General features: G+C 45.8%; 1 protein-coding gene across 4 annotated transcripts; it reads left to right on the top strand.

Annotated features, from left to right (window-relative positions):
• The first annotated feature begins 2,426 nt into the window (after window positions 1-2,426).
• MAFG (MAF bZIP transcription factor G) lies at window positions 2,427-15,697 on the top strand. 4 transcript variants are annotated; one of them, XM_028716022.2, is made up of 3 exons: window positions 2,427-2,577; window positions 9,136-9,197; window positions 9,283-15,697. In XM_028716022.2, exons 2-3 carry the CDS (start codon window positions 9,162-9,164, stop codon window positions 9,733-9,735), a joined length of 489 nt encoding a protein of 162 aa, XP_028571855.1. In that variant the 5' UTR covers window positions 2,427-2,577; window positions 9,136-9,161; the 3' UTR covers window positions 9,736-15,697. The 4 variants fall into 4 exon arrangements, with proteins under 4 accessions (XP_028571855.1, XP_028571866.1, XP_028571845.1 ...); XM_028716033.2 differs by lacking the exon at window positions 2,427-2,577 and adding an exon at window positions 2,657-2,883; XM_028716012.2 differs by lacking the exon at window positions 2,427-2,577 and adding an exon at window positions 2,991-7,529.
• Window positions 15,698-16,667: the final 970 nt, after the last annotated feature.

Below are 16,667 nucleotides of genomic sequence, written 5' to 3'. Positions count from 1 at the left end.
TCAGCAGTAAATCTGGAGCCGGAGGGGTCTTTTAACAGGGGTTAGTTGCAGAGCAGCTGGGTGGATGATCTCTTCACTCATGAGGCAAGCACTGCTGGGCAAAATACAATGATGGGCAGAATTGGTTTGGAAAACTTTCCAGTAAGCAAGTCTCCCTGGCTTGAGAAAATCAATTGCAAAAGTGCTGGCTCAGGCACACTCCTTGTGGTAAAGTTGCGGAACAGGTACAGTACCAACTACGAGCAAGAGAGTAAGAAATGCCAGTCATCCTACAAGGTGTCTAGAAGGGCATTCTAAGCCTTACAGATCTGGATGGGTCAGCCACAGAATAGCTGTTTTGGAAACTTAAATACTAAAGAACCCTTTGGCAAAAAGAATCCCCCACTGGACAGCTTTTCAAACAGCAACTCTGTCTCCTCACTTTTTTATCCCTATGCCAGCCAGTCTGCACATCACCAATTTATATATGGAGCAGTGACCAGTATACGTTTTTTAGAAGCAAGGCTTAATGAGAGCCAAGGCTGAGACCCACAGTCTACCTGGCTCTATCCTGGAACATGCAGAATATTGGAGAGCAGTGCCTCTAAAAATATGCCAAATTGCTCCCCCTCACTGCTGAATAATCACAGCATCTTAAGGGCAGCGAGTAATACTTTCATGTATCTCTTTCTGAATAAATTAACAAAGGTTCATAGACTGGTTATACCAAATCTATCTAGGCAAGGGGAATGTCAGTGTTTTCTTCAGTTAAAAATATATTTGTGTGCTGAAGATGCATTTTAAAAAAACACATCAATTCAATGTGCCTGCCTGATGCAGCCTTCCCTCAGAATCTGACCATTTCCATGCCAGTAAGGGAAATGGAAGGCAAAAATGTAAATATTGCTGATTGAACAAGAATATCTAACTTGTTGCTAATATCAGCCGGAGGACTTGACAGTGGTCAACGCAACACCATTTATAAAAGGGATCCAGAGAGGAGCTGAGAAAGTACAGTTTGGTTAACATAACATCTGTTCTTGGAAAACTAATGGAAAACATCATTAAAGAATGTCCAAGCATGAAGAACAAGCCTCGATGAAATGGAACCAGTATGGCTTCTGTAAAGGTAAGCCCTTTCACTAAACCTTTAGAGTGTTTTTTTTGAGAGTCAACAACCATAAAATTGGGGTGATTCAGTTGACATGTGGAAAGTCCCACAGCAAAGACTCCTGAGTAAGCTTAGAAGTCATGGAATAGGAGGACGGGTCATTTTATGAATCAGTTAGTGCTTAAGGAACAGGAAGCTGAGAGTAGAATAAAAGGGCAGTTCTCCCAGTGGAGGAATATGGGAAATGAGTCTCCTGGGAAGTGGTATGGGACCCTTGCTTTATAGCTTGTTCATAAACAACCAGGAGTTAAGGGTGAGAGCAATGAGGTTGCCAGGTTTGCTTCCACAAGATTCTAGTGATGGCCACCAGCAGTGGATGACTTTAAAAAAGGTTTAGGCAAATTCATTGAGAATATGGCTGCCAATGACCACTAACCATGGTGGCCACATTCTAGCTCTACGGTTGGAGGCAGAATACCTCTGAATACCAGTTGCTGCGAATCACAAATGGGGAGACTGCTATTGCATTAGGGTCTTGCTCGTGGGCCCTCTAGACTCGGCATCCAGTTGACCACTATACGAGGGCAGGATGCTAGACTGGATGGGTCATTTGTCTGCTCCATCAGAGCTCCTCTTACCTTAGGATCCGTGGCTAGCAAACTTTTAATCTGTGAACCAGGGCTAGGGTGTGCTCTCTGCCACACAAAGGCATGCATGCCTACACGACATGCACATGGTGCCCTGGGTTTCCCACACAGCTCTTCTGCTGCCCCCTCTCAAAAGTTTCTTCTCCAAGGAGGCAACAGAAGAAGGAAGGAATAAACGGGGGGCTCCCTGAGTTCCCGGTCCTTCACCCACCCCGCAGAAATCGCTCAGTCTGTGAAAGCCCTTCTTGAAGCTGGATCTCGTCTAGCGGGCTGTTTATTAGACTCCAAGCCTCGGCCTTGATTTCATTCCTTTTGTTCAAATCCCAGAAGCCCAACGGGGCTCCCTCGGATTTGTCCCCAAATGGCTCAAGCAGCGGGGGCCTACCCACGAGACGGTGCCCCCCCCAACCCACTCCCTGTAGGAGCTGCAGGCGCGACCCGCGCTTAAGGTGCCCAGCCTTGGCTCTGTCCTCGCCCGCCAGGCGAGCCACTTGTTTCCCCACCGGCTCCGCAGCCCCACTCCTGCCTTCCGGCTCCTCTTTATTTCCGCCTTCCACCTATTTCCACCCCACCCCCCGCCCCCCGCTTGAATATAGCCGATATTCAGAACGTCTATCTCGAACCGTCGGAGGGGGAAACCTCCGGGCGCCTCCCCTTTAAGGCTCGGGGCGGTTGCACCGAACGGCTTCATGAATGGAGGCACGTGACCCAAACATCACGTGACGTGTCCGTGAGCGGCGGCAGCGGCGGACCCCGGACTCTCGGTCCCTCTCTGCGTGGCGGCCTCCCCCCCTCCCCGCCCCGGCTCCCCCCCTCCCCCGGCGGCACCGAGCGGAGAGGGTGAGAGACTGCGCGGGCGGCCTGGGGCCCCCGGTTCCACCTTTGGGGGAAGAGGGAGGAAGGCAAGCCAGCGCCGCCACCCCCCCCTTCTCCACGAGGGAGGGAGGGAGCGAGCGAGCATTAATAAGCGCGGGGGGGGGGGCGCGTCTGACATAGAAGCGGGGAGGGGGGTCTTTTTAAGGGGAGCCCTGCCTCTCGCTCTCCAATTGCGCCCGGGAATTTCGGGCGCCGTGGAGTTCAGCGTTTCTCTCTCCACGGTGTTTATTTATTTCCATGATTATTATCTGAAGAAGCGACTCTCGCAATGTAGGTGGAGACTTATGTTGACAGGAGCATGGGCCCCCCTCCCCAATTTCCACCCGGGAATGTTCTGGCGCGCTCGGGTGTGTGTGTGAGAGAGATAATGATAATATAGTGTGGGGGGGGGGGGAGGGATAGGTGGGTCTAGGTGAGCGGGCTTCCGTATTTCAGCAGCCGATCTTCGTTTCCCCACCTCCTTTCTTCTCCTCTGCTCGTTGACTTCATTTTCTGTGGCTGACAGATGGGTGGGTGGCTTCCCCCCTTTCTTTCCTTCTGAGGGGTTTCTGCGGCGTGGGTGGCCGTATTTATTTCCCCACCGCTGTCGTTAGGAGGAGAGAAATGCCATTGCCACCCCACCCCCGGTTTTGCCTCGATCCTTATTGTTGTTGAGTTTGCTTCTCAAGTAGTGGGGATGAAAAAGTAGTTGGGCACCTTATTATTCCGTTTCTTCGGGCAGGTGCTCCCTCTCCCCTGCCTAGAGTGGGGGGGGGGGGAAAGCTGCTCCCTACACACTTGTGTGTGTCTCCAGGGATGTGCAGCCATGTCTGCTAATGTTAAAGGGCTTGCCGTGCTGACTCATCAGGTGTCTGGGTGGGGGAAAGAGTGAGTCTATGTGGGGTGGGGCACAGGAAGGGGAATATGTAGAGAGTATTCGGGATTGGAGGGGGGGATGTAAATCACCCCATTGCATCCCCTGGCACAGCCTGCTGTGTGCAGAGCCCAGACACTGCTGACTCATCAACATGAGGTCACCACTAGGTATATGCTGCACAAAGGGAGGTAGGGGCTGACCGGCTGATGGGACCTGTCAAAAGGGTTAGCTGGGGGGGGGGGGAGAGGGTGACTTGCTGACTCACTTTCTCACTGGGCGATAAGGCAGAGAAGGGTGCAAGTTCAGGAGATGGTTGGGAAGGGGATTCACCTGAGATTCTTCCTCTCTGCTACTTGTCTATATTTTGCCTGCATTCAAAATGTTGTGACAACTGTAGCTTTCTGAGCATATGTCATACAGTGTATATCCATGTGCAGTTTATGTGCATTAAGACAGAAGTAACTGTATGTGGGGAGTGTGTGTGTGTGTGTGTGTGTGTGTGTGTGTATGAGGGAGAGAGAGAGAAAGGGTTACTTGGCAGAACTTTTGTGAGAGACCCATTCCTAAGTGCTTGTAGATTTATATCAGTATGTATGTTTGCCCTGTCTGCTCACATGTCCTCAGTGCTCTCTCTGTACATGTAGGTCTTAACTTTACTGTTTTGGCTAGCTTTATAGACTCTGTAAAATGGTAGTTCCTGAATACCTTTATGGAAATTGCTGCTACTTGTCTATGCCGTCTTTGTCAGACAGGCACGATGTCCTCAAGGACTCTGTGAAGGTGCTTGGCATACTGTCACACTGAAGTGGGAAGGGCACAGAGATGCAGATTCCCTTGTTTGTGCCTGCACAGCTCTGCTTGATTTGTATAATGGAGCACGTCTGTGCAACAAGTGCATGCTGTCCTACCCTGCGTCCCTTGTGTGAAGTTCCCACAGTGAAGCTAGCTGAAGCATGCTATCGTCTACAGCCACAACTCTGGAGGGCAATCTGTCCTCTGCCAGTTTGAGAGCGGCTTGGCTACTGGGGACTGGGCAACTTAATCAGTATGTCATAGATATTTAGATTGTGATTATATGGAGATGGTTTGTGTGACAATAGCTAGCTGCGGTTTGATGTCCTTTTGATGGAGATCTCCACAAACTGATTCTAATTCTAAAACGGTAATGTTAGAAGGACAGAGAAAGTTAATCTAGTCTGATTCCATTCTCTGTAAAAGGATACTTCAAACCTAGTGTTCCTAACAGACTGATGCGTAGCATGTCTCTTTGCTGGTGTCATTGTAGCAGGATAGGAGATGATGAACAGCTGTCTTGATTCTCATTCTGGGTGTCTGACATGGCAACCTGGACAATGTATTATCCCTTGGATATTTAGATAATTGCAGTGACTTACAAAGCTTGTGGCAAATAGGAAGCAAAATAGATGTGCCTTGTCTAGAAGCATTGTACAGTACTTGAAAATAATGATTCAAAGGTGTGGAGAGAGATGAGCCAGCTCAGTTTTAATTATAAATATGATGAGCTCCTCAGTGATCATAACTAAGGAGTCTGGCAGTCTGGTAGGAAGAGGTCAGGTTACTGATTTTTGGTCCCCTTTACTTCAGTTCTGCTGAGTAAGAAGAAAACTTGTGTAAACAGCAGTTCTGAGGCACTTTCTAAGCATAGTGGGGATATTGCTGGGGCCAGTCATGTCTGCTTTGAGGAGACAGAATTCTCTAGTGACTCTATGTTTCTCAAAGTCTTAACTGGGTAAGCATCTACTTTCAGGTTAAATCTTCCATAAGTGAGAAGTTATATATAGACAAGCCCTCATAAAACACATGAAAGTCATATACTTGCAGATATGTACAGTGTAGTGTTGAAACTACTGTTCATACTTCACCTGTTGAAAAGCCTCCCGTTGCTGTTCTCGTCATGCCCATCTCCTTTCTCATCCCTTGTAGCTGGGCCTCCTCTGATGGGGCTGTCTCTGCTCCTGGAATGGGTGACGTCACCATGTTTACACTAGTTTGATGGCACAGCTCTGTGAATCAGGAATGTTGAGAATGGGGCCTGTGTTGAATCATGCGCTCTGCTGTCAGCTCTGTTGTGAGCGAAGAATTGGCGGTGCTTGTGCTGAGTGCAGGCCTTTTGAGCTTGGCAAAATGTGTCGAGGTTGCACTTTTTCCCTTTGCAGCCGTCGCACTTGGCACTTTCCAGTGTGATCTTTCTTCGGGAAGCTGTCAAAAAGCTGAGAAATCAGCAGTCTGGGGAGTTAGACCAAGTTTGTCTCTGTCTGGATGCCAGTTCTCTCTGGCCGTCCTCCTTGCATGATGTTAATAAGTCCTTCTGTGGCCAGCAAGTCAGGACTGTAGAAGGGTCTGGTGCCATCCCAATTTATGCTGGGTACAGAACACGTTAAGTTTTGTCGGTATTCCACTTCTTGACTGCCCTCTTTTGGCCTTTTAAAATCTTTCTAGTAATGAAAGTTGTGCTTGTCCTAGGCAGAGACGCAGCCCACATTACTCCTTCTGATGAAACTAAGATGCCTAAGTCTCATATACAAAGATGAGTTCAAGTATCTTCATGCTTTGACCCATCAGAGTTACTGAGGTTTTTTTTGCTGTGTCTCATCTTTTTCTCACAACATAGACTTCCCCAATAATTTCCTGTGCAATGAAAGAGAACTATGAGCACTAAAGATTATTTCCAGGCAGCCTTAATGTCATCTCTTCTCTTCCCAGATTATAATAAGTAACTTCACATTCTAAACATTGATCTCTAGACATTATATTAGAGTCCTGGACTTGCCCTATGAAAGACATTTTTGAGTTGGCTGGGCAGGGCACTAAGCGTATTTACTCTCCCACTAAGTATCTCTTTCCTGGGATATCTGTGGAACATCACTTATACTTGGCATGGTGAATCTTATTATTTCCTTACTTCTGCTGGATTTACAAACGTACGATGGGTCTTTGCTTAAGCAGTTTCTGTACTTTAGAAATGTTCAGATCACTCTCACATGAATGCCTGCAATGATGCCTAATACATTCTCACATGTTTTAAAAGAAAATCCTATAACAGGAGAAGGAGATTGTGTTTGGAGTATCAGTTCTAGTACTGTGGCTATTCAGTGAGTGGAGGACTTTCGTTTACAGTTCTGCTGCTGGAGACCTATAACTGCACATGGTTTTTAAATGGAGCAAAGTCAGAAAAATGAAAGCATATACTGTTGAGAGGCATACTTGTGCATTCTGTAGCATTTATTTTACCAGTATTGAAAGAACATGATTTTTTAAAGCATTACCGTGATGACAGAGGGAAGCCTTTGCTCTGTTGCAAATTGTGTTTTGGGGGATGGCAATACTGTGTTCCTCCTAGTCTATTCTCTGAATTAAAAAACTTAACTAGCAATTAATGTCTCTTCCCCCCACGTATTTTTAGAATGCTGACTCCCAAATGGCGAGTCCCAATACTGCCTGCAATCAGGTTTTGGATGTTATAGTGCAGCAAGCTAAGTGTATTTTCCTTCAAGATCAGTAATTGTTTGGAACCTACTTGTCAGTTTTAAAGACAAAAATAAGTTGGTAGGTCCCTCTAGTAAGACAGTTGGGACCCACTGTGTTAGTGTGCAGTAAGCCTTTAATCAGTGACCACAGCCATATCCTTTGGGCATAAGCACTTTGCTTGTCAGCAGTTTTCGGTGCTCTAGGAATATCAGAGTTGTTGCTGGCCTATTAGTGATCTTGGAAAGCGCTGAAGCCATCCCTTCTGGGGGTGCTGCTGGGGGACCGTTCCTTGGCTTTTGCTGACACTAGCTTGTCTTAATTCTCTGCTATAAATGTGAACTGATGTTTTATGCATTTAACAAACAAGAACATGGGCTGTGTGGGAGAGGCATTTATTATGCCATGTAAGTGCTGATGATGTGCCTGGTGGGAGGTGGATGTAAAAACATCCCTGTCTGGATGCACATAGTGACTCCTCTGTCCCTGACACAGTCCTGGCCACACCAGCAGATTTTCTTCTTGCTTAGGGAAAAACCGTGGCTTCTGAACTATTCCAGACAAGTAGCCAAAGGTATAGTATTTATGATGTCCAGTGTGTGTGCATTTTGGGGATGCATGTGACCTGTAAGACACGACTCATCTCTTGCTGCAATCCCAGATCTTCTGCAGGAGAACATTACCAGTGTTGCATAAAGTTCCAGATTAAGCCTTAAGAGTAGCACGACAGGATTCTGCTTTCTTTTTTGTTCGTGGTATGTGGTAGACTGTTCTGGCATATACCGACAGCTACACCAAGGCACGTCTGTATGTGATGTCTTTTTTATGAATCCACTTTTGTCTGCTGGTTTCAAAAAGAACATTCTAATAATGTACTCGGCAGTAAAAATTTGCTTGCAAATGTACTTGCTGTCCCATGTGTCTTGTGAATTCTGGCATTGCAACGCTGAATTTTATTCTCGCTAGACTAACACAATGGATGTAAAATTACTAAATGTAAAAGTATAATCAGTGTGGGTTCTTTAATTTGCCTTCTGATTTCATGAGCTTTAACTATAAAAACCTGACTACACTTCCCAGGCTTATTTCTGAAATCATAATTGCTGGAATCTTGAGAATCTTTAAACTTTTTTTTTTTTAAGTTGCATTTGGCATAGATTTCCCTAGCGACACACATTCTGGAAGCTTAGAACATAGTGACATGAAACCAGTAAGCCAGCCTTCCCTAATCTTGCACCCTGTACTACAATCCCATAATTCCTAAACATTGCCTATGCTGGATGTATCTTATAGAATTTGTAGTCTTATTATTATTTATTTATTTGAACCCCATCTACTAACTGTCCTCTTTCTTTCTTTCTTTCTCTCTCTCTCTCTCTCTCTCTCTCTCTCTCTCCCCCCCTCTCTCACACACACACTCTTGTGCATTTCCTCCAACCCAGAAATGGCTCCCAAATGTTGAGTCCCTTAGGTCGCAAATATCTGGAGAGCACTAGGTTGGGGCAGTTTTCTAGGAGCCTGTATGCTCCCTATCATTCCCTCTTCTCCCTGCCCGCCACCCCCTGTGTCTTGCTATTCTGTTTCCCAGACAAAGAAAGACTTGAGACAGCTTGGGTCAATTCATATGCACCAGCTTCTGTCATAGGGAGTATTTATGAAGACTGCTCCCACACAAACTCTCTAGTTTATGGGGTGTCATCGTAGCTCGTGTAGCTTTCAGCCCAATCACGGAAAGAGAGACAGGCTGGTTCCCTGGCAAGCCTCTTGGGCTACAACTCTCCTGCTTGGTTATACTACGAAGCATGTACTGTAAGCAAGGCTGTTAGTATGCTGAGTCAGCATGACTGGCTCGGCACAGGCGTGCAGGACCCTGGCTGCCAGGCTATTTTTAAATGTGGCTTCATCCTGCTCTGGCTCCTCCCAGGGTTCTTAATTCCCCCCTGCCATTTGCCTTTAAGTATTATAGAGAACTGTGGGGCTGGTAGGGACAGAGGTGGCAAGGAGCTGTTGTAAGTCTCTCTGTTTGGTTCATGCTGTGTGGAGCGCATAGAGATTCATTCCAGCAGGGAGCCCTGCCCACTTCCCTGCCTGGTTCCTGAGCCAGATAAGTAGGGATCTGTAAATGAGGGCTCAGAATCTTGAGTTTGATGGTGACCTCTGGCCATTCTCTTTTCTTGCAGAATCTGACTGTGAAGGCTTGCGTGTTATGACGACCCCCAACAAAGGAAACAAAGCCTTGAAGGTAATGGGGCACGAGTGGGGCTGAGCTGTCCGTGGACACTACCAGAGCTCCCGTGATACGTGTGTTCCCTTCTGTGTCCCCACAGGTGAAGCGGGAGCCAGGTGAGAATGGGACCAGCTTGACAGATGAAGAGCTGGTGACCATGTCTGTGCGGGAGCTGAACCAGCATCTGCGGGGCTTGTCCAAGGAGGAGATCATCCAGCTAAAGCAACGCCGGCGGACCCTGAAGAACAGGGGTTACGCCGCTAGCTGCCGTGTCAAGAGGGTGACACAGAAGGAGGAGCTGGAGAAGCAGAAGGCAGAACTTCAGCAGGAGGTGGAGAAACTGGCCTCGGAGAATGCCAGCATGAAAATGGAACTTGATGCCCTGCGCTCCAAGTACGAGGCGCTGCAGAACTTCGCCCGGACCGTGGCCCGGAGCCCTGTCACCCCCGCCCGGGGCCCCCTTGCCGCCAGCATGGGGCCCCTTGTGCCCGGCAAGGTTGCCACCACCAGCGTCATCACAATAGTGAAATCCAAAACGGACGCCCGGTCTTAGTGAAAGGAGCACTGCCTGGGCTTGTGTGTGCAGGGCAGTTAGGCACAAAGCTCATCCGGAATCCCCAAAGCACAACCCTCTCCCAGATGGCCTAGCCCACACAGGCACACGCTGGCCTGCTTGTCACTGCAGTCCCTTTGTTTTTAGCTTTGTTCTGGTTGGTGTGACTGATGGTAATGCAACCCTTCTGTGTGAGCAGAACCTTCCACCCAGAGGTATTCTGGGGACAGAGACTGAAGGACCTCGGTACTCTAGCCAAAGAGATTCTCAGCAGCATGGAATAAATTCTTGGGGAGAGAAGTCGCCCAAAGGGGGGAGGGCAGAGGTCATAGAAAGTTGGAAGACCTGCTGTCAGTGATGACTTATACCATTCTTCCAGGGTTGTGTGTCAGCTGTCCAGTCTGCTGCTTGTAAATTGCTTGGTATCAGTGGCTATAATGGGGGTAGTTTGTGTAACCATGTTTATATTAACATCTAGTTGCGCCTTTTATGTTTAAAGGTGGGATTCCTTAGGACTTTTCCTAAAAGGGGAGGGAAGGGGCAAAACTGCAGTTTCCTGGTGTCTGTGCTGCTGAGAAGGGAAAGGAGCCAGGAATGGGCACTCTTGTAGCCTGCCTGTCAGGTAAAAGGCAGGTTCTACCGTGGTGACTACAGGCCGGTTTTGTGCCTAATGTGTTGCACTGAACAAGACCAAAATCACTAGTTGTTTCCTGTGTTTGGAGAGTATCAAGTGTCTCTAGTGTGATGGTTTACACAAGTCTATGTGGTTTTAAATAGCCCTTTATTTAAGAGAGAAACATTCATTTGAAAGAATTCTTAAATGATCTAAGTCTCAAAAGTAAAACTGGATGAACAACTTGGATTTAATAGTCTCCTTTTTAACCTGAGAAGGGTGAGAATATTTGACTGTCATATTCCTGGAGACTTTGCTAATTTAAAAGAAAAGAAAAAGAAAAGCAAATTTTAAAAGTTTCTCGCTAAGTCTTTGTGGCTCCAAGGTTGTTTTTTATAAAGAGTTATCAGACTTTTATTTATAAATAATGTAGGGGGGGGGGAGACAAAAAAAGGCTAGTCCTGTTTGATATCTTTTTTGCAATTGTACCAAAAGTGACTTATTCTTGAACTCCTCACCCGCTTCTTTTGTGCTCCTGTTGTGTTTAGTTGTCTGTGCTCTGAGGTCTTGTGTGGCGCTGTGATGTGATGGTGCCAATGGCCATCTTTGCTGTGTGGATGTCCTGTGAGCATTCTTTTTTTTGCTTTTCCTGGGCTGAGGGCAGGGCTTTCTTGGGCATTTCCCAATGACCTTCTGACGATCCTCTCATTAGAAGGTTTATCTGTTTATGATGGCCTCACTTCCTCGGCAGCTGAAGTCTGAGGTAAATTGGCTCTTCTAGGGTGTTGCTGAAACTGAATAAATCAGGCATAGGCAAACTCGGCCCTCCAGTTGTTTTGGGACTACAGCTCCCATCATCCCTAGCTAACAGGACCAGTGGTCAGGGATGATGGGAGTTGTAGTCCCAAAAACATCTGGAGGGCCGAGTTTGCCTATGCCTGGCATAAATTATAACTGGCAGACACACTTGCCTTCCCCATGCCACTTTGCATCACAGAGTTTGCTTTCCTGTGGATACTGGGTCTCCAATGGTCAGTCCCAACATGTAAAAAAGGTTGGTTAGAGGAGGCCACTGCCCACGCTGCAGCAACATGAATCAGTTAGTGGAGCTGGCAATGTAACTAACTCCAGTATTTCCTAGGGTTGGGCCACAGGCTGCATACATCTAGGTTCATTCCTTGGGAAGAATTATTTTGCTGTCAATGCTACCATCAACTTACCTCCTGGCTGTTGTTTTCTATTCTTGGGCATGTTGAGAAGTACTTGGGAAGCGCCAATGGAAACTCCATAGAGATTCATGAATGTGTGATTGTCAGTGTGACCCAGGAAAATCCAGCTTTACTATTTATTTTCTGGATACTCATAAAGTGTTGTTGGAAGCCTGGTCACGAGGTTCTCCAAAGGAGAACCTTCTGGCAGCCTGCTCTTTTCTGAGAGGAGGAGTTGCCCTGCCTTCTGTGCTGCTACCCAGAAGTGTTTGGTTCACAGGGAGCAGGTGGTCATCCCATTATCAAGAGGAGCATGTTGGGACTTTGGCAGTATATATTTGTCAGGCTATCTCTCTAGGTGTGCGCTTAAAACTTGGGGCTTTGCCTAGAAAACGGTGTTCTTCAGAGCAAGCACAGCTAGTGAGTCCTAGTCAACACCACGTTCAGAAATCTTGACTGAAGCAGCATAAGAATAGCATTATAATTGGCAGACACTAGAACCCTCCAGCTGTTACGTTATTGCCAGCAGGATCGAGAAACTTGCATAGCTCAGGCTGGGCAGTACAGAATCCGGTGGCCTTTCAAACTGACATTCTACTAGATTTGGCCTTCACGGCTAAAGAGAAAAACTTCATGGCCAATTTTGAAGCGAAGAGGTCAAAATCGTATAAGCTGAAGGGCCAAATTCCTACCCAGCAGATACCCAGGGACAGCACTCAACAATTTCCATTGAAAATGTTTTTTCCATCTCAGTTTGCTGAAAATTAATTCCCTGGAGTCATCTTCCGAATAACCCACTCAGTGTGAGAATTTCACTGCCTAGAACATCTCTTAGGTGCAAGAAAGAAAGAAAGCTTTAAATGAGGATTAGTTGTCGAAAGTCCTCTTCTTGAGCTCTTTCCAACTGCAAGCTTGCTGTTTGCAATGTAAAGACAGGGCTGCTCTCTACCACCAGTGGTTCTTGTAAATATCGCAACCATTCTTTCGACATGGCAACCTGGGGTGCTTTTCTGCTGTCTTTTGAATGTGTAGACTGCAAATATGCAGTTGGCAGTACAGGAACAAGGAAGAGCAAATGGAAAAAGAGCGGGGTGGGGTGGGGTTAAATAACAAAAGAGCTCTGGTGTGGATGTACACTTAGCTTTGCTGGAGATTCCACCAAAAATCATATTGGCTACTCCATACTGCATATTTAGAAAGAATAGGTAAGAGGCTGCTATTGGCAAGGCAGCACCTTTCCCCTACTAAGGCTGTTAGGTGTCCGACCTGAAAAAGATTGAATTGTATGGGGTATGTTAGGGCTGCTGTGGGTCTGATGTCAGCTTGTAAGGTCTGGTAAGGCTCCAGGGATTTATGTCTCTCACTCCTGGTTTAAAAGGTTTAGAAACCATTGGAGGATTGATTATGTAGGATTGCTGGGTCCAGAGCTGTCCTACCTTTTATTGTTTTTTAATCCTTCTACCTCTCTGTACATCTTTCCCTCCCATCTTCAAGCTGTGCATATTTTCTTCCCCTTATTGCCTTCCATTTTCTAGTCCTTGCCAAAGAAATCCAAATTCTGTGAAAACCAAACAGTTGTAATCTGAGGAAGCAATATTTATGCAAACTTGTCAAACTGAGAAACCACAATAGCATGTAACTTGGGTTTCCTGGTCACCAAACTGACAAGCGAGAGGTGGGGTGTGTGTGTGTGAAGTGAAATCTTAGGTCACGTCATAGCTGGCTTTTGAGAGTCACGTGAAGGGCAGTTCCATGGGCTGCCATGCTCCCTTGATGAGCAACAACTCTTGAATGCCAGCTGTCTGACCTCTGCCTGCCTCTCCATTGGCATTGGTGTGCTTCTCTGTACTGTATACTGCTCCATGGAAAGCAGGGCGACGACACCTTTGGTGGTAACTTTGATATTTAAACACAGCTTGTATGAGAAAGTGATTGAGTGGGGCTGTCTTTCTGGGGTAGAAGTTTCTTTTCAACAAACCTTGTTGACTCTTATCATGGACATTTTGTCCAGAACAGTTCTTAACTGCTTGCTGGAGTTGGCCGGGCTTCCATTGCTGCTTCCTCTTAATGGGTTGTCTACTGTTTCCATCTAGATCTAGGATAGCAAGAAGGGCTTCTACTGAAAGTCTCTCCTCTAGAGTTGCAACTCGTGCCCTTTCCGAGGCCTCAAGAGGCGAGACGCTGTCCACAGCTGGGTTTGTTGGAAGAAGTTGCAGGTGCATCACCTTGAATACAGCAGGTGTGTTATCAGGCATGTTCTGGCTTTGGAAAGTGGGAAGGATTGAAATGAAAGTGATGGATCTTCCGACACTCAAGGGGCCCTTCAAACCTCCCATTTTCCTTCACCCAGTTTCAGTCCGTCTCCTACTGTTTATGAGTTCTTTCCATCCCAGGTGCCCCTCTCAAGCCCTTCCCCTTGATTTCTCTTTCTGGTATATAGAATTTGGAGTGTGATGGTTCTTGTTTTCGAGGTGCTTGTTTGTTTGGTTTTTCTGCTGTGAAGGGTGTTGTGTGTTTATTTCTCCTTTTTTTATTATGGGGCATTTTGTTTGATGCAACAGGTGGGGAGCTTTGCTTTCTACTTAGCTGCAGAGCAAGTACGTGAAGTATAATTCCGCCCACATGTGGCTGGCTTGTGGCGGGGAGGGGGAGGGGGGCTCGTTTTATGTCGTGGTGAATTGTGTAAAAGTGATCTCTTTGATTATGGAACAATTATTTTGCTTTGGAAAAAGCAAGCAAGACTGCAGGCTAGGACTAGGGTATTTGACACTTAGGCATGGGTGGGGATTGCTCAGCGTTTGCGCATGGGGAATGTGCCCTCAGGTTGGATAGCTGTGAGTGTGTGAGTGCATAGATACATGGACACACACATCACATGCATTTATTCTTAAAAGTCATGCATTCCTTGTGTCAGATGTTCCTTTTTGCATCTCTTGTGCCCTTGGCACACTCCAGAGATGTTGCAAGTTGGCCTTGGCAGGGGGTTGGACTAGATGACTTTTGAGGTTCCTTCCAAGTCTATGATTCTACGCTTTCTTCATATGTTACCTTTAAACAGGATTGGCATCCTGTGTATTGATGAAGCTGCACTCAGAATTGTAGCTGAGCTCCAGCGGCATCTTGCCTTCCCTTCCACTGGAAAACGCAAGCACTTATTGACAGCCCCCCCCCCCCTCTCTCTCTCTCACACACACACACACACCTTCCTGATGTCTCAAGCTACATTTTGTCAGAAAAAATGCTAATGCACAGGAAGGTCATTTCCTGTTTGATAACATTGCTGCTTTCTTTGATACCTGCAGTAGCAGGTAGCTGTGGCTGCTAAAACAGAGGTTCTCCCCCATGTTGAGAGACCAGGACAGTATCTCATGGCAGTCTTGCTGTGAACGTCAGGCAGGTTCTTCCAAGAGATGAGGATTTATGTTTTCCTCTCCCGCTATCTGATGTATACAAGCTCCGGACACTTGTGGCTGTCACCTGTATGAACACTGAGCAGTTGAAGTGAATAGCCTCCTCTTCCCCAATGAAGGTATGTTACTGTCTGGCTAAGGCAAGGGGGGTTGTTATCTTCAGAGAGTTCCAAAACAAATCCTACTTGTCGTTGCTCTTGCCCTCACCTGCAGTTTGTTCTGAGTTTATTACACCCTTTGCCAAAATGGAATATTATGGAGAAAAACAATACAAATAAGAATATTCAGAGCACTTAATGAGACGGGCTAAGGACTTTTCCTCCCCACCCTCCAGATGTTGAGGATAGTCCTTACAACATATTGATATAAGAAATACACTGCTGCTTTAAAATGTTTCTTAAAAGGGGGGGAAGAGGAGTATTTTGATAAATAAATAAATAATCTCAATCTCCAAAGCTAATAAAACTGGAGATTAATTCTATGTGCCAGGGGTGTAATAGCATATTGTCAAGTCCTGGGGCTCTTCTATACAATGGGAGAGCCCAATGAATTAATCAGTATTTATTGCTAAATTATTGTCCTTTTTCAATCTGTAGATATCTGATAACTGTTGGGGATTTGTTGCCACAGCCCCAGTGGAGGTGTTGTTAATTTATTTATGTATATAGTGTATGTTTGTTGATATGAAGCATTCTTTATTTTGTATATGACCAATAAACATCTTTAAAGAGGCTGGTTCCTATGATATTACTGACTAAATTTAGACTGGCAGATTTGTTTCCTGTTGCTGACTGAATTGACTGAGGCTTGGTTGATTTCATGCAGTGAATGTACCTTTTTTCCCTGCTGTAGAAAAAAAACCAAATTTGCTTCCTCTTAGGGACTTCCCAGACAATCCATTTTATCACAATACTTGTGCAATTATTACCCATTTGTTGCAAGCAATCCAAGTAACTTCCCTCAAGTTTGCACTTCTGATGCCTTCTTCCCGCACTAGATGGATATTTTCTACCTTTGTAAGTCTTTCTTCAATTAGCTGTTCTGCCTGCTGTGTGGAATTGTGTTGTCATCCCTCATGACATCAAATAATTTTTTTATACTTTTTTCCATTTTTAAAAAAAGAACTGCATCTCCAGTTGTGCTGAGCACTTGGAACATTTCACTACTTAGAAAAAGTTTTAAAAGCATGAAGTCTGTTGCTTTCCTCATCCACTACCCTGCTATTTTTTTTAAAAAAAACACTCTTCATAAAAAAGAAACAATTCTTTGCTGATTTTATGCTGTTCAATTGTAAATAGCCAGTTGTAACTTAAAAAAAAAAGAAAAGACATTGCAGCAAACCCATTTCCTTACTAAAGCAGACATAAGGTACTGCACTACTGGAGCTAGAGTTTGACTAGTATTAAGGGTTATATTTTATTTAATTGCTTAAGAGTGGCTAGCTTTTGTATGGACATGCTCAGGTCCTTCAGTCAATCTGGAGGTCAATCTAATTCTGTGTGATTGACTTACATATAAATGGGCGAAGGATGGGGCCATAAATGCAGTTGACCTCAACTTTGTGATTCAGAAACAGGTCAAAGCACAAGACAAATGCCCGTTTCTGTTCTCTTGTATTGGGTAAAATCAGAGCATCAGTAAAAAATTATTGGTGGTTTTTACTCCACAGTGGATGTTGAGATGATGATGATTAATTCATCT

The sequence above is a fragment of the Podarcis muralis genome, chromosome 2 (genome assembly GCF_964188315.1).
Source record: "Podarcis muralis chromosome 2, rPodMur119.hap1.1, whole genome shotgun sequence".
NCBI lineage: Eukaryota > Metazoa > Chordata > Lepidosauria > Squamata > Lacertidae > Podarcis > Podarcis muralis.
Note: the sequence above shows the minus strand (reverse complement) of the source record. Positions and strands in the feature narration are given on the sequence as shown.

Bases quoted from the DNA above. Each gene is read 5' to 3' on its own strand.
- MAFG (XM_028716012.2), top strand. From the start codon at position 7,373: ATGATGTGCCTGGTGGGAGGTGGATGTAAAAACATCCCTGTCTGGATG. The intron at 7,530-9,135 runs GTATAGTATTTA...CTTTTCTTGCAG, and splicing joins TTCCAGACAAGTAGCCAAAG to AATCTGACTGTGAAGGCTTG. The intron at 9,198-9,282 runs GTAATGGGGCAC...GTGTCCCCACAG, and splicing joins AAGGAAACAAAGCCTTGAAG to GTGAAGCGGGAGCCAGGTGA.